The 23,973-nt window shown below is 37.8% G+C and overlaps 1 protein-coding gene across 9 annotated transcripts in view; it reads right to left on the reverse strand.

The window, feature by feature from the left end:
• Positions 1 to 1,394: 1,394 nt before the first annotated feature.
• LOC134630970 (protein unc-13 homolog B-like) overlaps positions 1,395 to 23,973 on the reverse strand; it is a 69,138-nt gene continuing 46,559 nt past the window's right edge. For 3 of the 9 annotated variants that reach the window (XM_063478817.1, XM_063478815.1, XM_063478814.1), the window contains 38 exons: positions 21,515 to 21,561; positions 21,341 to 21,419; positions 20,413 to 20,487; positions 19,997 to 20,216; positions 19,539 to 19,766; positions 19,306 to 19,447; positions 18,878 to 19,047; positions 17,057 to 17,172; positions 16,451 to 16,614; positions 15,797 to 15,947; positions 15,565 to 15,633; positions 15,272 to 15,361; positions 14,959 to 15,096; positions 14,703 to 14,833; positions 14,403 to 14,488; positions 13,099 to 13,225; positions 12,852 to 12,948; positions 12,459 to 12,602; positions 11,886 to 11,963; positions 11,656 to 11,733; positions 11,445 to 11,465; positions 10,922 to 10,960; positions 10,752 to 10,784; positions 9,024 to 9,047; positions 8,814 to 8,867; positions 8,470 to 8,484; positions 8,272 to 8,292; positions 8,127 to 8,153; positions 7,064 to 7,152; positions 6,808 to 6,954; positions 5,961 to 6,084; positions 5,810 to 5,863; positions 5,581 to 5,658; positions 5,179 to 5,326; positions 4,912 to 4,968; positions 4,581 to 4,673; positions 4,314 to 4,473; positions 1,395 to 3,995 (listed from right to left, as the gene is read on the reverse strand). In XM_063478817.1, coding sequence (XP_063334887.1) covers positions 3,710 to 3,995; positions 4,314 to 4,473; positions 4,581 to 4,673; positions 4,912 to 4,968; positions 5,179 to 5,326; positions 5,581 to 5,658; positions 5,810 to 5,863; positions 5,961 to 6,084; positions 6,808 to 6,954; positions 7,064 to 7,152; positions 8,127 to 8,153; positions 8,272 to 8,292; positions 8,470 to 8,484; positions 8,814 to 8,867; positions 9,024 to 9,047; positions 10,752 to 10,784; positions 10,922 to 10,960; positions 11,445 to 11,465; positions 11,656 to 11,733; positions 11,886 to 11,963; positions 12,459 to 12,602; positions 12,852 to 12,948; positions 13,099 to 13,225; positions 14,403 to 14,488; positions 14,703 to 14,833; positions 14,959 to 15,096; positions 15,272 to 15,361; positions 15,565 to 15,633; positions 15,797 to 15,947; positions 16,451 to 16,614; positions 17,057 to 17,172; positions 18,878 to 19,047; positions 19,306 to 19,447; positions 19,539 to 19,766; positions 19,997 to 20,216; positions 20,413 to 20,487; positions 21,341 to 21,419; positions 21,515 to 21,561 — 3,900 coding nt within the window. In that variant the 3' untranslated portion in view covers positions 1,395 to 3,709. Of the gene's footprint in view, positions 3,996 to 4,313; positions 4,474 to 4,580; positions 4,674 to 4,911; positions 4,969 to 5,178; positions 5,327 to 5,580; positions 5,659 to 5,809; positions 5,864 to 5,960; positions 6,085 to 6,807; positions 6,955 to 7,063; positions 7,153 to 8,126; positions 8,154 to 8,271; positions 8,293 to 8,469; positions 8,485 to 8,813; positions 8,868 to 9,023; positions 9,048 to 10,751; positions 10,785 to 10,921; positions 10,961 to 11,444; positions 11,466 to 11,655; positions 11,734 to 11,885; positions 11,964 to 12,458; positions 12,603 to 12,851; positions 12,949 to 13,098; positions 13,226 to 14,402; positions 14,489 to 14,702; positions 14,834 to 14,958; positions 15,097 to 15,271; positions 15,362 to 15,564; positions 15,634 to 15,796; positions 15,948 to 16,450; positions 16,615 to 17,056; positions 17,173 to 18,877; positions 19,048 to 19,305; positions 19,448 to 19,538; positions 19,767 to 19,996; positions 20,217 to 20,412; positions 20,488 to 20,790; positions 21,059 to 21,340; positions 21,420 to 21,514; positions 21,562 to 23,973 lie in introns of those variants that run through there. The other 6 variants (XM_063478824.1, XM_063478823.1, XM_063478825.1 and 3 more) reach the window with 5 other exon arrangements.

Genomic DNA, 23,973 nt, shown 5'->3' on the forward strand with positions numbered 1-23,973 from the left:
AACCCTAGTAGGCTGCTTTTAATATAAATAAAATATAATTATGTATTTAACTACTTACTACCAAGTGGTCATTACAGCTTGAAATAGGTTGACTTCATGCCTGATATGTAGATCCAGGGGACCTCAACATGACCCTCTTACTTAGTGTGCTTATGTGTGTGCATGCTCTCTGCTTGGTAACAACAAACTGGATGAATGAAAGCACATTTGATATCAGAGGACATGCAAGCGTATTAGGTTTCTAAATGGTCAAAACACGCTGCAAGAAGTGAATCTTTACAAATGCACATGGATGTTAACAAAATGTTACATTTCTGTGGCATGTTTGTGATAAGACATTTTTAAGATCGTTTTTTGTGATAAGACATCCTTGTAATAATTTCTTAGATTTTTTCCCCCCAGGGTGGAATGAATGTACAACATAGATCTTTAGTAACTTAAAAAATAAGAATTGGGTGCATGAGTTGAGTTTTACTTAGGGTTTTCTCAAATCCACACAGGGCCAAAGTATACATAAAGGCTCAAGTATATACATACACGCCTGATAATCCCTGGGTAAGTATCCCTTATGAACTTGTATCTTGACTAGATGTTTTTGGTAACAACAAGCTTCTGAGAAAATTCTGGGTGAATTTTTGAGCACTTTTGTCAAAATTGGTTAGCTTCCTGGCATGGACCTGACTTGTAGTCATTTTCAACAGGAATAAGGTTGGAGTTTTGGGAAGACTAGTCCAAAAACATAATGCCATTAAACTTAATTAAACATTAAATGTTAATGTGTGTTTGGGATCATCGTCCTGTTGGAACACCCAATTGTGTCCAAGTTTGTCACGCTCTCTTCTGAAAGAAACCTTTGGTGGTGACACATTTGAATAACCTGTATTTACAATTGTTTGAAGTGATAATCTTGTATTCTGCATTTCTTTAGAAAGACCTTGCCAACTTGTAAATCTACAGTTGTCATGCTTAGATCTTCATTGAGTTCCTTGCACTTCCCCATTGTTCTGAGTTCCAATCAATCCACTGAGCAATGTCGAACAAATCCTTTTTATGCTAGCAAAGTGAAACTATCATTTGTAGTCGAATATGACCAATAATGAGTCAATAGGTAAACAGGCCTGGACTTTGTGATGATGATGATGATGATGCAGGAGCAACACCAACACAGGGCTATCAGATAAGGCATGCTGCGCAATCATTCTACCATGGAAATCAATCATTAAAAGCACCAAATTACTATGACATTCATGCCCATGATGAGTGCACGAAAACCTCCGACCACAGCTGTACAACCCAAAGCCAAAACTATATGAAGAGATGGGTGTTATTTCTCTGAGTTCAGCATCAGTTCAAGAAAAAGGGCCAGTGTGCCCAGATGATTTAAACAAGTCAGATTACGCTTTATTTATTTATATCTTGCAATCCTATCGTCAAACAATAAAAGTGAATGCAACTGTGTTTGTGGTAATGAAAATAACAAAGAATTTGCATTCTTATAACCCACTGGGTGAAATGAAAAAGCTATCATATTGTAGTGGGAGAAAGAGCAGGCAAGAAGATTTATAAATACTTATTAAATATTTTATACAAAATTCATTATTTGGAATGTTTACATGGCAACAACAGTTTACAATAATGACAAAGATTACACAAATAATGAAGTACAGTGTTTTACATACTGTACTTGATAACTACAGCAGTGATAGCACAGGGGTTTAAAAATTTTGAAAACACAAAAAAAGCGATCAAAAATAAACAGTAGCAACTTGGCACAAGGAACATGTAGCTTGGAGAATGGCTGTGAAACATTGACCCTCTTAAACCAATAACGTTAATTATTCACAGGGGTTAATACACTGTAACAAAGAGGAGCCTTGAGTTGTGGTTGTGACCAGTTTCACAATGTGCACGCACTGAGGGTTTTATAATAGAGCAATAATCATTTTTCATTAAGTCTAACATTCACATTTTCCATCACATCACAACACTGACGCACATCACTTCAGTCCACACAACTGAAAAAAAACCCCATCGTAAACTAATAAAGAGGACCAAGGAAAGCTTTTATAACATCAGAAAGAATAAAGTAACACTAACTATAACACATTAAAAAGAAAACCTAACCCAGATAAATATACCCAATAAAATGATATGGAAAATCACTTGGAAAACTGGACAATGAACATTTATATGGGCAAAGAAGTAGCTAGTCATAATTGCTGTAAGCCAAAGGAAATACAAGGGCTTTTAAAAAAAGAAAACAAAACAAAGCAAAAAAAGATTACTTTTCTTTATTTATTATCTTTTCATCAAAGTAAGGCCACTCCAAAGAGTAGAAGAAAACAGGACAGAATTATATATGTAAACTTTAAATATTTGTCCAGATATGAAGATTTTATTTTTTGGAAGAAAGTTCAATATCTACTATTTCTAAATGAATGATTCAACAAGACAATTATCTCTTAAATCAAGGACACACATGGTTACCTTGGTTATTAATTGCATGACAAGCACTTGCTTGTCACTTTTAGTTTGAGGGTGTGTATTTCAACTTGTTATGAAGCTGCAATCCAGGCCCAATTTAGGCTACATCAGCAGCTTAGGCCAACCACTGTGCAAATCCTTTGACACTGTCGTGGTAAATACGTCCATTTTTGGTGGTAAACAATAATTCCATCACAAGTTTTGAAACACAAAAATAAATACGTATAAAAAAATAAATAAAATGGTTACACCATCATGGTTATACTAGGCCACATGAGCTAAATAAATATGGCTCAAATAGCACTCTTGTTCAACTTCCACAGTGAATTTTCATGAGGATTTTAGTTAAACCTTATTGTTACTGATTTTTATTCCCTTAGGTTTTATATCTAGCTATTCCTTTTCCCAGGGAAATAGGGCTGGAAACTTCACATGGCAAGGCACACATTAAACCAATTAATCCTTCAAATTGATCTGTGAAATTAGTAAAATTAAGGTTTATTACTTTAAGTACCTTCATTTCATAAAGTATTCAGTACTTGACCAGGATTGTGTCCTAGCTAGTGCTCGTTCATTCATCAAACAAAACACTCCTTTATAAGATAAAACATAGTATTTTCACATTTACCCAAACCATCACCCAAAGGAGATAGAGAATATGGTTTTTAAAAGCCTATTTTACTTCACATATTCACAGTTTGCAGAGTGTAAGGCATAAAACACTTGGCCACAGTTTGGGGGTGAGGTGGGGTTATTGCACAATCTCTGCACCAGGGAGGTGCAGAGATTTGTTTGGCCCTTCAACAGGACCTGGCATCATCTGTTCCCTTGAGGCTATGACATGCTCACCGTGCCGCTCCGGCTGATGACAAAGGAGCTACAAATAAGGTTAAATAGCTGAGTAAGTGGTCACTAACCTGTGAAACAGCTGTTGAGTGTGAAGCTTGAGTGAGCCAGCATTTATGTGGCTCTTTGCTGAAAAGCAAATAATATGGATGTTTGAGGAACACTGCAAAGTGACTGTTGGTCAAAAAACAAACAAACAAACAAAAAAAACAAGGTGAGAACATAACAGTGATGTAAGAGAAATGGCAACCCACTACCAAACAGTCAACAGCAGCTAAGACACATCAAAGGTCCAAGAAAGAGTCCACATTTTCATCTACAATAAAAATCGGAGAAGATTTTCCATCCTTTTGTTTTCCCTCTTGTTCTCCAGATATCCTCATCTGCCCTCCTCTGCTGATCGAGTTTCTGACTTCAACCTCACAAATTCCTTGGCCACATCATCATTGGACCTTTGAGAGAGGATTCGCAAGGCAGTGAGGCCTGTGTCGTCCATGTATATGCGCTGTCCAAGAGGGCACCAGCAGGCACAGTTGCCTTTCTCCATGATGTCTCTTAATTGCAGCACGACCAAACCCACCACCCGGTCGGCACGACCAAAACAATAATCTTTGACGCATGCTTGCAACTCATAGCACTCAAAGCCATCTTGGTTACCCAGAACACTGTGAAGAGAGAACAGAGTGTTATGTGCTTTGAGTTCTCCAACAGCTTAATGGTGTATCTGTCAGCTTAAAGCTGCAAAAGACTTTCAGGTAGTGTTTCAACATCAATGACCCACTGACCTGATTTTATATTTACTTTTCTAGTGGAAATCAATCAAAATACTGTTGTGCAAATCCCCGAATGGACATATACATTTTACATATAGATTTGAATTACATATGAGTTGCAGCCAAAATTAGTTTCTCCAAGTTTTTCTGTTTTGTTTATTTTTTCATAAACTGCAAAATTTGGAGAAAAAAACCCCCAAATGGACTTACAAATGGAAGGTTTCATTGAACTTGGGAGACCAGCTGTTGTTCTTGGACTTGGTCTGGAACTTCCGTTTCTTGTCGCTGAGGTGAGGACCGATCATGGTGATCTCCACAAAGGGTCTGAACATGCCAGACGTCTGCCATTTTAAGTCACTGGCCCCCACAACTGTAGCAATAAATGCGCAACAGGATAATGTTGTCAGCTGAAGAGCAAACGTTGCTTAAAATGCCACATTTTTTTACATCACTTTAAAAAAAAAAACTCAGACTGACCTTTAACAGTAACTTTCCTCTCTCCACTCTTTGGATGAGTGTAAAGCTCAATGTGGATACACACCTCTCCAATTGGTTTGTCCACACCTGATCCTAATTTTCATGAAAACACACACACACGTTAAGTAAGTTTACATGTGACCATATATAGGCAAAAAAACAGAAAAGAAAAGATAACCAAGTAATAATGCAGGGTCAGGATGGAAGGGAAATGCAGATGCAGAGGATGGGTAAGGAATGACCTACCAACGGAATGACAAAACCAAATTGTGCAAAAGGAGACTGTGTGGGGAAGAGAGGGAAGTTGGCAGTTGATTTCAATGAAACCTACCCCTGCTGGGTTGTATTTTTTCATTGGGAGTTAACCTAATACCCTTTCCATTGTGCACTGGCACAGAGGCAGCACAGGAGATAAAGAGAAGACAGCAATGATACATCAACAAGTTCCAGCATCAACAACACATTAAAAAAAAAAAAAAAAATGGAGCAATTGGTGAAAGGTCTTTCTAATCATGAGCACATAGCACCCTCTGCTGGTTTATCTTTGGTAAGGCTTTCTTTCTGTACCTTTTTACTATTAGATACTTTTATCAGTTACCTTGTGCTTGTTGTGTGGTCACAAACGTCTTGATGAGTGTGTCTGTTGTCTGAGTATAGAGGGACAGAGCGTGGCGGAGTGAGGACAGCTCAGGACTCTTCTCTAGGAAGGCCTTCTTCAGCCCATTCCCTCCTGCATGGAAATATTGCTGCAAAGAGACACAGGGTGAGTTAGGACATAAATATTTAGATGCACAACTGCAAGCTTCCAATATTTTGTTTCATAATATTCTGACATCTTTTACAGCAAAATAAAAAGTTTAGAAATATGCAAGAAGGTTTTACATTTATGGCCACACGCTTGCAAATACTTGATTAATGAATAAATAGCTGATATAAATAGCAGATGAAGCTAATCTGAGACAGCATCCTAATGAAACCAAAACCCCGAGTACAAACTGACCTTAATTGTGTCCAGTGCCACATCCATGACAGCACACTGCCTGGGAGACAGGCTTTTAGCCTCCCCTGCCATGTGATCCTACACAGCCAAATGGTGAGCAAAAAGGTGAAATAAAAATAGTTACTCTCAGTCTTAGTAAGCACATTTGTGGACACTTCTTTAAATTAGGGTAACACCGAAGCCCATTTGAGGACACTTATTGTTCAAATATGTGGAGGCAATATGATACCTTGAGTTTGGAGAGCTGACCCAGTTCTTTTGCAGCTGAGAGAATCTGTGCTCCCTGGAATATAATTTAAAAAAAAAAAAGAGTTATTTATGTATGAAAAAAGTTAATAATTTTGTAATATTAGAAATAGGCAAAGACAATGCTGACTCACAAAGGTATCATTGCCCTGTGGCAGGACAATAGTCTTCTCCAGGCTGGTCATTACAATCCTCCATAGCTCCTTGAGCACACGCTTCAATACAGTCTTCTCACACACAGTAGCAAACAGTGTCAGTCTGCAAGAACACACACATAGACGTTGTAAACATACTCTCACAAGTGCTTTTATTATTCCTTTTAAACATATAAACAATACTGAGAAGTCATTCATGAATGGAAAAAAATATGTCTTTTAGCAAAAATGCACTATACATAGCTTCACATTTGTACATTTGATTTAGTTTACATATTTAAAAAGGAGCAGGGAAAAAGTACAGCCTTCTCCATTAGTCCTCAATTACTAGTCATCCAGCTTGTTGAAGTAAAATTCAGTAACAACAATACAAATATTTCTAATTACACAAAGGTATACACCACGAAGTGCAAAATATTATCATGTATATTTTTTTTATAGTCCCTAACTTTACATCCACGCATCAACAACAAGTATCTCTAGTTTTCGGAATGTTGTTTGCAAAATCTGAATAAATATAAGATAACAACTATTTATACATCATAAAGATCACATCCTTACACCTCTTTCTGAACTTTATCTTTGGACACAGCTTCAGCTCCACACTTAAGCTGTTGCACAGTTTGACTCCATACATAGAAACACAAAAACTTGTCTGGGTAGTATAAACATTAACAGTTTTGCAGTTGCAAAAACGTTTTACCATTTTACCAAATTAATTAATCACCAAATTATCTCAGCAAAAAAAAAATAAAAAAAATTAGACTACAGGACAATTCAATGAATAAACAGAAAACACCGTAGTTTGGCTAAAACAACTACTCACTTTCCATCCAGGAAGTCCATGAGTGGCCGTAGCATGTTGTCAGAGTCAGCCTCCACCTGGTTTTTGTTGTTGGCATTGACCGGTCCTTTGATCTGGTACAGCAAAGATGCCATTTGTCGCATACACTCGTTGATGCGAGTCTGGAAACTGGAATTAAAATAAATAAATAAATGCATACATTATCAATCAGCACAAATGTGTGGTAGCTTTCACAGTTAGCTGTACATATGTATACACACCAGTACAATGTACATACCTGTTCCCAAAGGTTCTACTTAGATCATCCAGCACATTGTTCAGCCTCACCTGCAGGTCATTCAGCAAGTCACAAGCCTCTGTGTCCATCTAAAGACAAGCAAAGACATCATGCCCAGGAGGGATAATGAATCATTTTGACTGAGGCTTTTGTGTTGCGCATATAGTATAAGAAGAGCTCTGAAATATGTTGGCAGAAAAAAGTTTTCGAAAATTTGAAAATAAAGCATATTCAACTGAATGTAGAATGTAGGTGCCAGGTTTTCCAGTGAATGGAATTCCTAGAACCATTAAACAGCAGTTCATATAAGAGTTTCAATCTGACATTTGCAGCTTTTGGCCAAAATAGCACGAATTACCTTTGAACCTCTAAAAGCTGCACTTCACAGTAAAAGCCAAGAAGCTGTGAATGGCAGCAAGATTTTAAGATTTTCATGGAAACCTGAATAGCTTGTGGGTGTTATACAGCTTTTTTCCAAGTTGTAAAATGTCTGTATTCTATCCTCCTGCAGCACAGTAATTTCAATATCAGACACCCTTGAAAAAGAAATTACACACGCATACATCAGAGCAATCACACTTTTTTCACAGCAGTCTTCAACTTTCCAGAGGTGGAACATTTACCCCCCCCCCCAAAAAAAATAAAAATAAAAAAATAAAATGTAGTAGATGTATTGCAAGCAATACGACTTACAAGGACAGGCTGAAGGGAAAAAGTAGGAAAAAAATTCTTGAATTACTGTAACTCAAGTATATCTGACTCAGGTATAACTGAGGCATCATCTAAATTAGCACTGCCTGGAGGGGAGCTAAGCCATATGGATGAAGCCGTGGTGTGGCTCATTAAGTCAATGATTCAATGGCCTTTTGATTCATGGCTTGTCAGGGTTAGGTAGCACCATTAGTGAGAATAAACAGAGGGTTGTGCTAAGCACCGTGATGAGAGGCTGCAGGGAAGGAAAGGCAGCTAGGAATGAATTGATGCTGCATATGCTGCATTTTTTTTCAGCTTTTGGCGTGTATGGAAATATTCATAATGGATGTGTCTGTGTACCTACACTCACCTTTTTGTCTTCAAATGCATTTTCAGTCTACATCGGCACAGAAAGGTGAAGATAACCACGGTTAATAACGGAATAATTTATAATACCTGGGAAACTACAAGAGGTTGATTCCACAAGGTGTTGTGGCAAAAGAAGGATTGCCTACCTTTTCTACTGGTGCATCCATCTTTGTGTGATGGGAATGTTTTTTTATTAGAGATAAATAAAAGTAAAAAAAAAATGGTCAAAAAACTTTTTTTTTTTCCCTTTTTCAACCAGGCAAAAAATATGTATAAAAATTTAAATTCAACTATAAATACTGGAAGTTTTTCAAAATGAAAAAATGTGTGATATTGATACCCACCTTCTCCATGTCAGACTATTGCATTAAAAAAGGGAAAATTGCAAAGAAAAAACAAGAATTAAAGGAAAGCAATAGCAGAAGATTCCGAAATGTTTTAACAGGGAATGAGAGCAGTTTTGCAGAGAACCAGGGAAAATGCCACTGGAAGATGGTGGAAATTCCCACCCCAATTGATGACACAAACTCAATCAACTTCACTATGATCACCACAAGGAACTGTTGTTGCAGTAGGACTGATTATGACTGCCGTTGCTGGGAGTAGGCACAGTACAATGGGGGAATAGGAGCACAAGAATGACTTGAAAGTGAATGTGAAGTTAAAACCATTCTGGACCGCAACAAACCTCAGCCTCTATTTTCTCCCTTACTTCCTCTTCCTCTTCCTCACTCTCCTCAAACTATGAGTGGTGGTTAAAAGACAACACACAAAATATGTAAGGCTCATCATTACCCTCCACACCATATTAAAAAAAAAAGAAAAAAGAAAAAAAGACTTTTCTTCCAAGTGAGTATATGCAGGCATGTAAACATGTATACATATACATTGGACTTGCCTCCCATTCTAATGTAGAGTTGAGCTAGAAAAAGAGAAAACAACAGACATGACTTTGACTTTACTCTGTGCAAAGAAATAGATTTTCCATAATTACAGAAGTTCACTTCAATGAGTGAAGAGCTGAACTGGACTGTAAAAAAGAGCGAGAGGTTTATTAGCCAACCAGCAAGAGAGTAATGGGTAAAATAAGCTAAAAAATATTCATATTAAGACTTTCCTAGTTAAAGTTTCCTAGTTGCAAAAGAAAGAAATGTCTTTATTTTGATACCAACTTTGTGGTAATTTAAGTAAATGGGGCAGTAGCAACACCACATTTTGCTGCATTTAGCTTATCAGACAGTTAAGCTCAGTAGCTATCCATTGTGGCTTTCTTTCTATTGAATTTGGGGTAATTTGTTGTCGATAAGGTATTGTTAAATGGAATATTTATGCTAAATTAATATATTTTTTTATTAACTCTTGATTTGTTATCACTATTATATTGGTTTTACAGTAAAATATCACATTATTTATGTAATTGCATTAAGAGACATGAAGCAAAATACAAATACCTGTTATTTCTAGTCAATATTGTAAATAATCATAATAATTCACAATACAGGTTACCTGCCTATTATTACTACCACATGGGTTAAAGTAGGTGATAAAAAGGTGTTGGTAAATATGATTAGATTAGATTAGATAGATTAGATTAGATGAAACTGTATTTATCCCTCGGGTGGGTTCCTCCGGGAAATTCTGTTTCCAGTAGCACAGCACTGACAGAAGTTGCAGAATGTGAGCAGAAATATACCATATATACACATGTATATATATCAATATAACAAATATAACAAATCCCTCAGTGACCCATCAAAGTCAAGGAATAAGATTTTGTAATAATATTATGCAAACTATTTTCCTTTTACTCAATATTCAGTGATGTAATTAATGGAAGTGCCAGTCTGAGACACCCGCACACACAGAGCATTCACTATGTTTCAATTAATGCCTTTCATCTATGATTATGTTGAGGAATCACCCTAAAAATAAACACGACAATCAAACTACAAAAACAAACGCACCAATGAAGGTCAAGAACTGTAATCCATGCGCAACACGCGCAGGCAAGTAGATGTGCACACACTAACAGCTACAGGCTAACACGTCATTAGACGCAAAGTTCACCAAAGCAGCTTGGAAGGAGACATAAATTAAAACGTTTGTAAAAGCAAACACAATAACACACTCAAATGACCTTAACCAAGCTGAATAGACTTATTTCAAAGAAGCTAACAAAGGTTAAAAGTAACTAGAGCCTTGTTATTTGTATCTTTTTTTTTTTTTTTTTACAACGTTTAACATCTTCTTATATTTCAAAAAGATTTTATAACAAAGAGAAGATGTTTCTGTTTGTATATGCTCAGTGATAGTTCTTAGAAAAAACAAATGGAATCAGCAGGTCACACTTATATTAAAAAAAGGAATCACCCCAAAATTGCAACTGATCTACAAGCTAAGGAAGCTAAATCAATAGTCACTGTGACACACACGGCTTTGAGAGGGTACTTCAGCTACTCTGCGTGATAAAGGAGGGTTGTGAACTACATAAGATTATGACACTACTGGTTTAAAGTAAATATTGCACAATGTAAACTACAGGCTAACAAGATTGAACTATGATATATTACAATAAATTTTATTATTGATTAGTTAAAGTCTAACTGCTGCAATCCATAATACCCACCACAGCCTTTGCTTCATCCTCAATTGCAACCTGCTACTCAAGCCACAGCAGAAAGGAAATAATCAATACGGTGCTCCACAGCACACCATGAAAATGATTTAATTATATTAGAAAGATGTACATTTATATGGATAAATATCCACCCTGACCAGACTATATTGGAACCATACCTCTTCTTCTTCTTCTTCCTCTTCTATGATTTCATTTTGCTTCAATTTTAAAGTGAAAACATTTGGTTGAAATATAGGCTACAGCATCCCACAGCTATCATCCTACTATCACTCCAATAATATAAGTTACTTTTTTTTTTTTTTAAAAAAAGGGTTCAATATAGCTATGATACTGCATGCAGAAATGTTGTAGGGAATGAAGGCAGTGGGGAGGTCACAGCTAGGAGAAAAGCTATTGATTTTCAATGCTCTAGCTACAATGTTGATATGGAGGACATGACTAAATTAAGTATCTGCTTCAATACTCTGTCTATTAAGAAGCACAGGGCTAACCACTATAACCACTGATCTAGGGCTACACTTTCACTGACAGCGTCACATCAGACATTAGGCATACAGATCTGAATATAAGATAATATTCAAAGCATAAGCAAATACCACTATGTCTACATCTTAACACATCCTAATCCAGTAACATCTGCCATTTACTTTAAATGAGCTAAACTACCACTACTGTACGTACCAATGCTTCTTGTATTGCAATCTGACACATGAAAGACACAAATGCAACTGTTGTACAGCAAATTTAAAATGTAATTTCATGAATGACTGATGTTTTTCTTTTTCTTTTCTTTTCTTTTTTTTTTTCTCTACACGAGTGACGCTACCAATTTATTAACAAAACCGGATACCATCATGCATCATGTCTTCATATCCATCATCTTTAGACTCACCTGTTTGGCACCCATTGACTCAAACATCTTTTCCAGCTGGATTCTTAACTGCTGAACATTATTCATTAATACACAGGGCTACAAGAAGACAAAGAGAGAGACGTTAAGAGTGATTTTGTGATCTTTTTTTATGTATCATGTCCAATGTAATAAATGTTTTTTCAGCACAATTGGCAGAATTGGCTGAAAAAAACATGGCAGAAATTGGCAGGAAAAAAAAAAAAACTTACAATCTTTTCTTTGTCAATATAAGATGGAAAATTCTTGGTCAGCATGGCACTGTACTGCAGAAGAACTTTGGCAATTGTCTGTAAAGACACGGAGAAATAAAGGCATGTAAACTGCATCTACAAAAAAAAAAGCTATTTAAAATCAAATTTCTCTCTTATCTCTTCAAAGGGGGATAATATTGTACTTCGGGGGTTTCGCTAATCAACATAAATATTCCAAAATGTGCTTTAATGTATTCTGTAGCAAGGAGACAAACAAAGTCTAAAGTAGGACATTTTTCTCAGCAGCCTTTTCCACGGGAGGGAACTGTTATGCCTAGTTCAACAATTCTTTTTAATCCAGCAATATAAAAATTCTCTTTTGCAAAAAGTCTAAATGTCCCACAAGACATTGCTATAGTGGTGTAATAGTTTTTTTCCCTCATATGTCGTGGTCATTTTTCAGAAACATTGGAAGTTAAAAGCAAGTCTTTATTAATTCTAGAATTGTTAAACACAAATGCACACCATATTTCATGCAGCTCGATCAAGCTGGTTTGACTTTAAATGTCATCATCGGGTGGAGTACATTACCTTGGAAAAGCGGCGACTATACTGAGCCATGACCCTAGGATCAGGACATTCCAGTTTCTTGATAATCTCAAAGCTCTGGTTGAGCTGGGTGAAGATGTCCACCACAGAGCAGGAGAACAGAGCATGCTCAGATGTCTGTTGGAACTGAGATGAGTACACAAACGACACTTACTTCTTATCAACACTCGTATAGTAGATAAAACAACATCTACAAGCAGAATGTTAAAGAACATCAACAAGATTTTAAAGCAGCTTTTTAATGTCCCCATGCTGATAGCATGACTGTGTCTGTAAACACAAAGATAACTTTTTTCAGTTCAGCACTATTTTAAATTAGAACCTCAAAGGTATCGTAGAGATATCATATCAAAGGGTAAGTTCTAGTTTTCTTACTCCATCTTTTTTGTCTCTTTCCAGAGCTCCATGCATAAATTCCATAGATACTTCCTCATTTTCGTCCAACCACTGTAGCACAAACTGCACAAACCATCTAAAAGTGAGAAATAAAGATTAGCAAATATGTTGTTGTTTTTTTAACACAGTTCCTTTTATCTGAGTTTAGATGGATTATCAAAGTCAAAAAAGGCAAGAACATTTGCCTTTTCTTGTGCCTGTCACTGAAAAAGTCAAATGCACTTACGATGGGTAGTCGGGTACAACACCCTTAAAGACTGGCAGTTCCTTGACATATTCATTGTAGAGCCACTTGACCTTGAAGTGCAGGTTCATGTAGTCTGTGCTCTTACACAGCCTGTGCTTCTCATGCTCTGCCGGTTTAAAAACATAAGGAGCCATATGAACTGAGGGATGTGAAGATTAAAGTCAACGTCCCCATTTTAGTTAAAGCTAATATAAGACAGCCAAAAGGTAAGGTGAAGCAATCATATGGTGCATATGGACATCTGGGTATTGTAACAAAACCTTAAAGAACCCCAATGCATACAACCCCCCCCCAAAAAAACACCTTAACATGAAATCGTTTCTAAATTCTAGTGTATGTCGTTGTTCTTCACTTAAATTCTGAATGAACTTGTGAAATAATTCTACAGTATCCTCTTATTAAAGAAAAAAAAATCGGACTAATCCAAAAGCTTTCTTTGGGAAACATGTTCTCTGACGGCCTAATGCTCAACAAAGACGAAAGAACACACACACTAATCCCATTTTATGTATTTGCTCACTGTAGAATGTGGTGTGACTAAATTCTAAAAGTCTTTGCTTTATTCGCTTTGAATGTTTTTTCTGAGATGAGATGTATTAATATCAAGCAATGGCGTGGCCTGCTTGAACTGCAGCTACACAGATATAAGGTAGTAATACAATCAAAGACTGTGAGAATTAAAAGAAAAGTTTACAAAATATTGATTAGCCTTAAAATGAGCAGATGCAGGTTCTTTTTTATTGACATGCTTAAAAATAACAGCTAGAGCTTTGAATCGTAAGCACTTAGTGGTTTTGTCTCTGTAGCAAACTCTCCATCTATGAACTTTTCATGTTTATTCAGATTGAAAATAAAGAAGGCGCTTGTGTGTTTTGATGCATTTTGTGAAACAGATATTTCACACTAGTCTCTGTAGGGGATTCATTTTGAGGACAAGGGCTAGAATAGAAACCGGGTGTCTCTGAACACCAATAGCGCTGTGGAGTACAGTATAATAGAGAAAAAGTGCAGAGAGGCTCCAGGGACACATAAGCAGCTTTCAATCCCAGCACATTTATTATATTCTCTCCAACTTCTTCTCTTCCATTGTGTCATTGCTACCCCAGTATTTCCTCGCCCCTTCTGGTCATTTTAAGTTTCCAGAGCTTCTTTTCTCATACGCTTGTTCTCACACCCTGACTCTCCAGCTTTTTCCTTTACTTCTAGCAGACAAACTACAGTACACCTCCACAGTCTAACCCAGCAGAATAATCTTATAAAGAGTCCAGAATACCAAGACCTACCTTCCATAGCATACTTCATGTCCTGTGCAAACAATGTCCACATGACCTCTGCTGACACCTTTCCTACATTAAGTTCTTGAGGGAACCTGAGAGAGATGGGAAGATGTGACAAGGTGAAACCTAGTGGATTCCTGAGTTTAATGGAAGCATCCATAAAAATGTCCTAGACCTCTGGAAAAAGAATCAAGCAAAACACTTTGCTGAACTACTGTAGCTGAAGTAAAACCTAAAAATAAGGAGACCTGATTTTGATGTATTCAAGCGGCTTGAATATTTTAGGAGTAGAGTTGCATGACTCACTGGTTCAGTACAGGTGTGTAGGAGTTTCTGTCTTCTTCAATGATGGAAACAATGAGCATGATGAGTTTGGGCCAGAAGTCCAGATTCTTAATGCTTGGACCCTGCTCCTCCAGAGGAAGCTCCTCCTTGTTCTGAATAAAAAACAAAATGAAAACAGTTAACATTATAGTCGCCCCTTTATTGAAACATTTATTCACCGGCCTGCTGCTACAGAGTCTGATAGCTGCACATTGTATCCTGCAGCTGTGTGACTCACCGTGTCCACAGGCTGGTACTGTCTGCTGTACAGCTCGTGGCAGTTATTGAAAATGTAGTCGTATGTAGAGTTGAGGCAAGCTTTGACACAATCCCTCACAACTTGACTGGCTCTGGGCGGAGACTGTAACTCCTGGACCTGGACAGAAGATGAAGATAGCTACAGAGTCAGTACATGACTGCAAACAAGGGATATTTTCTCAACTTGTCAATATCTGGCAACAACTTAAAGGGAAAAAACATTCAAGTCAACAAACTGATAAGAAGATACTACAAAGCTGAACTACAGATAAAGCATACGCAATGTTACCTACCTTCATCCTGAAAAAGGTAATGCTGGTTAGAAGGTCCACAGTGGATTTCAGATCTTGCAGGCGATCCTTGCTGCTGGCAGGGAAGTGATTCTAAAGAAGAAAAACACGTTTAATTTACAAGTTAGTGTTAGTGCAGCACTGAGACTTTTCACACTTTAAAAGACTGTTGGTACAATTTGCACAAAAAATATTCATTGATCAGATGATGAAAACATTTTTTTTTTTACTGGCACAAAAATATTAGACATGTACATTTAGAAAACAAGACACTAGTAGTGATACAAGAATCTCACCCTATAACTAGAAAGGTCAATGCGTAAGGAGTTGTGCAGCTGGTCTAAGAGCTTGACAAAGCGTTCTTTCTGTATGGGAAGAAAAGGGGAAAAAACATGTTCCTATATTAGAAAGAAGTCTGGCAATGTATTTGTGCATAAAATACAATAGTGAAGAAAGGAAGAGAAAAGAAAAAAAAACAAAACAAAGTACTTTACTGTGTCTGTGTGTGTGTGTGTCAGTAGTACAAACCCCAAAATTAGAAGCAGCAAAGCGGTCGGAGGCAGAAACATTGGTGGAGGCTGTTGTGTGGGCGTAGAAGGCATTGATATTGGCCAGCAGGGTGCTCATCACTGCAGGGACTCCAGGACACATGTACTTAGAAGACAGACAGGCAAAGTGCCTGCATAGAGTAGCAGAGGCAAAGCTTGGTAAGTACATGGGTGGGAGGCCTTAAGACTTCTTCCCCAATGTGTACCTGCTTACACTTTGTTGCAATAATGTCAGCATCCAGTTCAAATACCTTTATTTGGACAGTCTGTATGTACTACAGGCTCTTGTTTTCACGTGACAATTTCTATTAGGAATTGTCGTGCTATCTGCCCATCACCTACCTGACACATTTAGACTGAATAATAGCCCACTGAAGCATTTTTCTGCAAATGATTGACCTAGCTAACAGTCATCTGTATGGATGATGACACTGCAGTGAGACACATCCATCCTCACCCTGTTTATAATTGACTGTACCTCATCTGAAGGCCAGAGAATGACAATGGCACCAAGAGGTTTATTGATATGACCTCAAAAGACAGAAAGACAGGGAAAGGAACATGGGGAATAAAGAGGTAACACATATTGACAGGTAAGAAGACAGTCCGATTCACTGTGTTTTTTTAGACTCACGTCATGGCCTGGTAGATGGACTCAATCCCATAGCGCATGGCAAACTCATCCACTACTTCCTGTCCCACATCATCAAAGTAGACTTTCCAAGAATCGTCTCCACGAGCCTCTGGAATTTTTACCACACCTTGACCAAGTACATCGGTTGAATGATGGAACAAGTTCTGTAATGGGAAGAAATGGACAGAGTTGATCTAATTCACATGAACTTCAGAGCTAACACTAAAGCGTGAGAAGTGATGGTAAAGTTATGGTGGCTTTTTACTGAAACAAATATGATGAGATTGTTGCAATTTACGCTTAATATTATTTTTACTGGATGTGTGTAGAATACAGACTTGAAAACCTTTGGTTTGACAGATTACATGATTTTCTGTTTCATAAGCAAAATTTGATTTGTTTTTTTTCAGGGAAGAGGTTGGATTATGGAAATATCACTGTGCCTTTAATCCTGTCCAAATCGATCACGTCTGCAGTCAATCTGTGCAACACATTGCAACAGCTACAATAGTGGTTGCAACCACTTACGCAAACCCTTTGTGTGGAGAAGTTGCTGAATATCCAGCGTGTCTAGGTAATTAATCGTGTTTCTGGAGAATCATATACCTCATGCAAACAAGTGTACTGCACGTGATATGGAGCCACTTTCTCCTCTCCTTTGATCTCCACGTTGATTTGAAGGCGAATGGCACCAGACACAGCTGATTTGTCTGTCCTCTTCTCTGTATTTAAGTACAAAACAGTCAATCAGATGCACATCGGGAATGTCTTGATTCATAACTCGAGTCCAAATCTGTGACACCAAAAGCACTCTAAACTAGGTCTATTAACACAACCCTAATCACAGACTATTAGCGTGGCAATTCTATTGTAAGGGCTTCTGTTTCTACAGTTTGATGGTCGTCCAGAGCCAGCGATGCTAATAGAAGTCCTCCAGCTGATAGTGAGTGTAACAAAGGCAATGGGCTGCATGGGTCTGTGCCTGATAACAGAAGACATTTGAGCTAGAGCTTTTCTGGAGGTGGAGTTCTTGGACTGCTCACCCCTGCTATTTGCCCTGACATGCAAATCATTAGGGGTAATTTGTACATGTCGCTAGAGTGGTCGATTTCCGACTGGAGTGCTGCTACTTGATAATCACATATCAGGAGGTGAAAGGAAGAGAGTCAGAGAGGGAGGGAGAAAGAGATAGTGAAAATGTTTTGTTTTTTTCCCCCCTTTCTCTCATGAACTAGGTATATTACATCATTAATCATTAATTAAGCATTCAAATCTAATTCATAATAAAACCTATCAAAATAAATATTTGATCATATAGTTTTCAGGGGGATATTAAACCAAACAAGTCAAATCTCCCAGCTTAAAAAAAAACAAAACACACACACACAAAACAACAACAACGGTAGATTTATGGGCACATTCATATTCAGTGACAAGCTGTTGCACTCAAAGATTTATTACTGCTGCTGTCAGGTCAATTTTAGCACTTTAATCAAGTATGAACAAAAAAATGTGCTTAAGAAAAGTGAACGCCTCACCCTTACATACAACATGAATGTGAAAATGAGATGGAGATTAAACTCATATGAAGAGATACGAAGGCGCAGAGACAGTAATTCAGAAATATTATTCTAAAGACAACATTTGTTTGCCCACAAGACTGGGATTAGATTTTATCCTGAGAGGTATTCAAGCTACATATATTCATGCTGCACAACTAGTGCTCATGTAGACTAGCACACGGGCCTGACAAATCAGATCCTGTATACTTGCTAATTATTTTGTTCAGGCATCATCCTAATGAAACTCCCTGCACACCCTAGGGATAGAATTGGGGGATTATCGTGAAACTTTTTCCTTAAAATGATCACAACTTCTTGCTAGCAGGGAGAAACTCATTTAAAATGTAATCAAATAAGCCAGTATTTTCATGCAGACCAACACAGGCCTTAGGGAAGCAACATGCCTGGGTATAAATATGTTTGCTGCAGGGAAAGGAGATGTGACTAATGAGGTACAAACAACTGACTGGACTTGCTGAAAGCAAGGCTTTTAGTGCCAAACAAAAACATACAGATGTGAAATTGATGTAACAAGCAGATGAGATCCAGGTTATTGTAGAAAGGCTTGTATTATCTAGAAAGTAAAACAGGCATGGTAACATGATACAAGGTGTGACCAAAAGACTGGGAGTAGATATTGGGAGTTTTAGTAGATATTGGTGCATTTAACAAAAAAGATAAATACATAAATAAATTTAGCTGAGCTTTACTTGAAAGTCATATTCACACTACCTCTCAGATTGCTCTGTCGAGGACCCATTATGACCACTTACACTGTGCCTTCTGTGACGCTGCCTCCCCTCCGCATATGCTATACAGTTTTCTTCATGATGTCTATTAAAAAAAGACAAGAAAGCCAACTGACCCAGGTTATACCAGACATCCATTTCTCCGCTCAGCGTTCGGACTTCAATGATGCTCTGTCCCAGGAAATCGTCAGATTCCCTCTTCAGACGCTGCTTCACTCTGGACTTAATGTCATCATCTTCATCCCACACTCGCACTTTGATTCGGTCTGAGGAATTGTGGCACTCACTAACAAAACAAAACAAAACAAAACAAAACAAAACAAAACAAAACAAAACAAAACAAAACAAAACAAAACAAGGAACAAAAAAGAAACATAAACTAAATAATATTAAGTTACAAGATGATAGATACTACAAGGGAGTAATTAAGGTGAGCACTTATACCACTACTGATAACAACAAGCACTCAAGGAACAAAAAAAAAAAAAAACAACAACAAAAACCCCCCCAACTTTTTTGATTTCATAACCAAGAAACGACTCACAAATGGAACTTTTCCTCCCAGACTGGATTGAGGTTGCCATAGATGGTCTTTGTTCTCTTCTTGGTCTTGCCCACCTGAACAGTGACATACGGATCACTGGATCCTGTCTTGTCTTTTGCCTGAAGTCCTTGTGCACAAACAACTAACCAAGACATAAGAAACAATAAAAAAAATTACAAAGAGCACATGTAACATAGCCCCAAAGTTGTCGTTGAGCTGTGATGGTAAAATACCTGTGATTGTGATCTTGGCTGACCACTTTGACGTCCCGTCCAATACGCTTTGTTTGATGGTTTTCATCTGCTGTGCATGGATGGCTTTGCTGATGACAAACACTTCCCTGATCAGCTCAAAGATTTCTGGTTTGTTCCTTTCCCTGATCTTCATCCTGTCCTTCATGGCCATGATGATATTTTGAGTGCGGTCTTCAGCTCCATGCTTAGAGCTCTTCTCTGCCGCACCTAAATATTTATTTAAAAAAAATGAAAAAACAGACCGAAAAGGCTTGAAACTAAAAGACATACATATGCCACTTCAGTGGTTACAAGTTAAATAAAAAAGATTTTTAATGTGGGGAAAATATTCTTAAACATTTGAGACAAAATTGTAATGCAACAGCTTCCCGATAACGTAAAAATGTAATTTCAGATCCCTGATGGAAACTTCCGTGAAACACTTCCTTAGTACTCACGCTGCAGACAGTCAGCATTCAGTAATTCTTGGCACTTTTCATGGCACTTGACACCACACTCAGAACAACGCATGCCTTGCCGGGCGATTCCCCACAGGAGCCCCTCACACTCATAGCAGTATGTAGGTGTAGTCGCTGTCCACACCTCGAAGTTATGTGGTGTGGTGCAAGATATGGGGTAGATAAGAGCCTGCAGGGTCTTCTTGTAGACGTGATTTTTCTACAGAAGGAAGAAGATTTATTTTTAAAAGTCCTAATCCAGGGAAACAAAAAAAACCCCTTATCAGTTATAAGGACGTGCTTATGCTGAAAGACCGATGGAGTCACAACCACGAAAACTGTGTCACTGGGAAGTTTTTGAAACCGACAATATCCAAAATGCGAAGCAGAAGATTTTTTTTTTTTCGCATACTCACCAGCTCCTCATCCTTAATTGATGATCGAGCAGCCATTGCAGATGCGATCCCTGCCTTCCTGGCTTGGACAAGGGACTGAACAACACATGACAAATACAAAGAAAAAAAAAAATCAGCAAAGTTTGTGTACAAAGTCAAAACAACCCACAACCAAGCACACTGCAAAACAGTTCTGCAACAATAAAAGTCAATATGGTTAAAAGGTTTGAGGGGTTAGTTATAAAGGTGGTTAATAGAATTGTTATTTTTTTTTTCTATGAACTTGATGAACACTTACCATATGGTGAGAACCCATGTGAGTATTATTAGTACCAAGCAAGTTAGCCCAAAGTCAACATTATAAAACATAGACAGGCCTTTGTTAGTAGTTTATTCTATCCAGTCAATTTTATCAAAAAGAAGTAAAACAACGTTAACCAAAAGGTGAGGGAATGACCTGTTGGCAATGTATTTTAATGGGAATGTTAAATAGAAAGAAAAGTAACCCAGGACCAAAAGGACACATGCAAATGTCTTAAATTGTAATAAACAGGAAGTATGGCAGAGATCAACATGCTATGTCTGGTAACTACTGTTATCTGTCCTAGTTTATTTTGTACTTCAGTAGAAAAGGGAGTGTCAACTAGGTTCTATAACTTACCATAGCCTGACCAAGGAGAGTGAATGCATTCAAGAGAGTTGTGGGGAATAATTTTGGGTTTAAGAGAGGAGGGAGAGAGACATTAGCAGACTGATTTCATATTTGTCTCCATTCTTTGAAACAACTCCATCCCAAATTCAGTGTAAAAGAAAAACTAACAAACAAACAAAAACTATTGTTGTACTGGTCTCATTTACAGAAACACTCACAGGTAAAGAACAAAACAAACTGAATGAGATACAAAATACGGTGTATATATAGGAAAATAAACAATAGGTGAGTACTGACCACATCGCTGACCAATGGGATAGGCTTCTTTTTACGTAGGTCCGGCATACTGTCAATTCCATACAGACCAGAGCCTCCACTACGGAACAAGTAAAACAGTTTTTATTTAGGTTTAAAATACAAATTTATTTAATCTAACCAAACTTCACCAGTACAACACTATGTATAACTTACCCTGTTTTGACCCATGCCTGTCGAGTACTGGGTTCAACATCTCTGACCTGTAAGTATTTTAAATGTGAGAATTTAGGCTAGTGGCTTACAAAGACATAAAGAACTATGTTATGAGAGGAGTGGTGTTTGTGGAACCAGGCTTGGTTGAGTTTGACCTCTCTGATGTCACAGAACATGCAAATTAAAAAACAAACAAACAATAAAAAAAATTAATTAATTAAAAGACGGGACTAAAATGAATGTTGCTGAACTCTTTAATTAGGTTAAGTGAAATTAAAGTGTGGACCACGATCACAGTATGTAGATGCAAAACTATAGAATACATTTTATTTCCAAATAGGACAAAAGCACGACCACAAAATTTTTGTCTGGGTGATTAAACATGCATAGGAGGCCTTTTTTTTATTTCTTCCTACAAGTATAAATTTTTCCTTTTTCATTTATTTAGTTGACAGTGGAGTTTCCTCTGGGGTTCTTTCTAATAGATTTTGATAGTGTTTGAAAATATTATGAAGGGGAACGCGACACAAGAACTAACACCACAAACACTGTAAAGTTACAGCAAGCTCCTGATAAATTATTCTGTAACAGATTAACTAAAGTTATCAGGCAAATGTCTTATCTAGAATGTCAATAATACTTTCAGACTAAAAATTACACATCTATGCAGTCAATACCATATATAATGTGTATTTAGAGCGTTATGCTTTGGAAACAACAAGTATTTATGTTGATAAGAAAAGTAAGAACGGTACTGTGTGGGGGGGATGCACACAAATAAATAAATAAACAAACCGAGCAAACACAAAATAATGTAGCTTGAACATGGAGCTAATATATTTCAAGTAACCTGATTATCTTCTCTCCAACAGTCTGCAAAAACAAAACAAAACAAAATACAAGTAGCATTATAAATCAAGTTGAGTAGCTGTACATGAGCAAATTCAAACAATTTTGTAACTAAAGGAAATGCATTTAGTTCACTACAAAAATAAAGATTTGATTTTTGCTGTTATTACCAGGGTTGCAAGTGGTATATATGCAATAAATAAATAAATAAATAAAATACCTGATACAAACTCGTCTTGAGACTGAGATCCTTGGGACCCTTGAGAGCCTTGAGAACCATGGGATCCCTGTGCAGATTTGGACAGTCTATGACGGGTTTGCCTCTTTTCTCTTAGAATACGTTGGAAATTCTCTATACGTGCTCTGTGACTGGCATCAGTTAGCCTGCCTTGCTTTTCATCAGTCAGCCTTTCTTGATTTTCTTCATGAAGAACATGGTTTTCCCTTATGGGACTTAAGCGCACCTCATCTTGGTTACGAACTGGACCCAGTGGACTTTCATCCTGCCTTGTTGCACACTGGTGGTCAGGCGTTATATCAAACTTGGACAGTTCTTCATCTGTTGAATAGTCTCCTTTTCCTTGTGAAATCTCTACAGAGTGATATTCTGTTGGAGTTCCAGGAGAGGGGCTTGCTTTATGCGGAGATGCTTGAAGGGAGCATGATAGATTCTCGTGCATCTCAAGACAATCCATGTAGACTGAAGGATCACTGTCCTCCTTTGAGGTGGCAAAGTGAGGATAATTCTCTGTAAGGCTAATCTCTCCCTCTGTATAATCTTCAGTGATATGCTCATCCTCAGGTTCAGAAATTTCTTTACCCAAGGATGGCGGTGCCTCTGTACCACTATCATCTTTTTCATCTTCGGTATTCAAACCTTCCAACTTTTTGAAAGCCCCTTTTAAAGCTGACCTGACCGTGAGTACAGCCTTGCTAAAACTTGTTGCATCAAAACCTACGTCAGCAGTCCTGGGTGTGCTTTCAGAATCTATTTCAGGTGACTCTGGTGACAACGTTTCTCCTACATCCTCCCTGGAAATGCTGTGATCTGTCCACTCTCTGTCCAAACTCTCAGCAGAACCGAGATCGAGAGTGTCCCCAGATGATGGGCAATAATCACATGGTGAATGTGGCTCTAAATAACCATCATCACAGTCTGTCAACAACACAGTTGAACAGCTCAAGCTCCAAGAGGGCCCACTCTCAAGTTCATTCGCACAGGCATCTGTGGTGTGGTATCCAGAACTACGTGAAAATGGACAGTTTGCAGCACAGTCGCACTCCAAGTTTTCTCCCTCAGCTTGCTGTCTCAGAGGCCTCCAGTCCACCTGACTGGAAGAACTTGAAGGTGAATTATAATGGGTTCCAAACAACAATGAGAGGTGCTCTGAACTGTTGTGAGAAGAATGACCTGGTGTGCTGCTTTGTGTGTCCTCTCTTGCACGTCTGTTCCAAACTCCTAGAAAGCTCTCAAGCTCTTCTCCACTGTTTGCACAAGAGGAAACATCCTCCTCACTCCAACCACCTTCTCTACTAATACTGTGCTGAATATCAGCAGTTGGCCATCTGCTATACTCCGTGTCACCAGGAAGAAAGGCTGCCTCTGGACA

The sequence above is a fragment of the Pelmatolapia mariae genome, linkage group LG7 (genome assembly GCF_036321145.2).
Source record: "Pelmatolapia mariae isolate MD_Pm_ZW linkage group LG7, Pm_UMD_F_2, whole genome shotgun sequence".
Classification (NCBI taxonomy): Eukaryota; Metazoa; Chordata; class Actinopteri; order Cichliformes; family Cichlidae; genus Pelmatolapia; species Pelmatolapia mariae.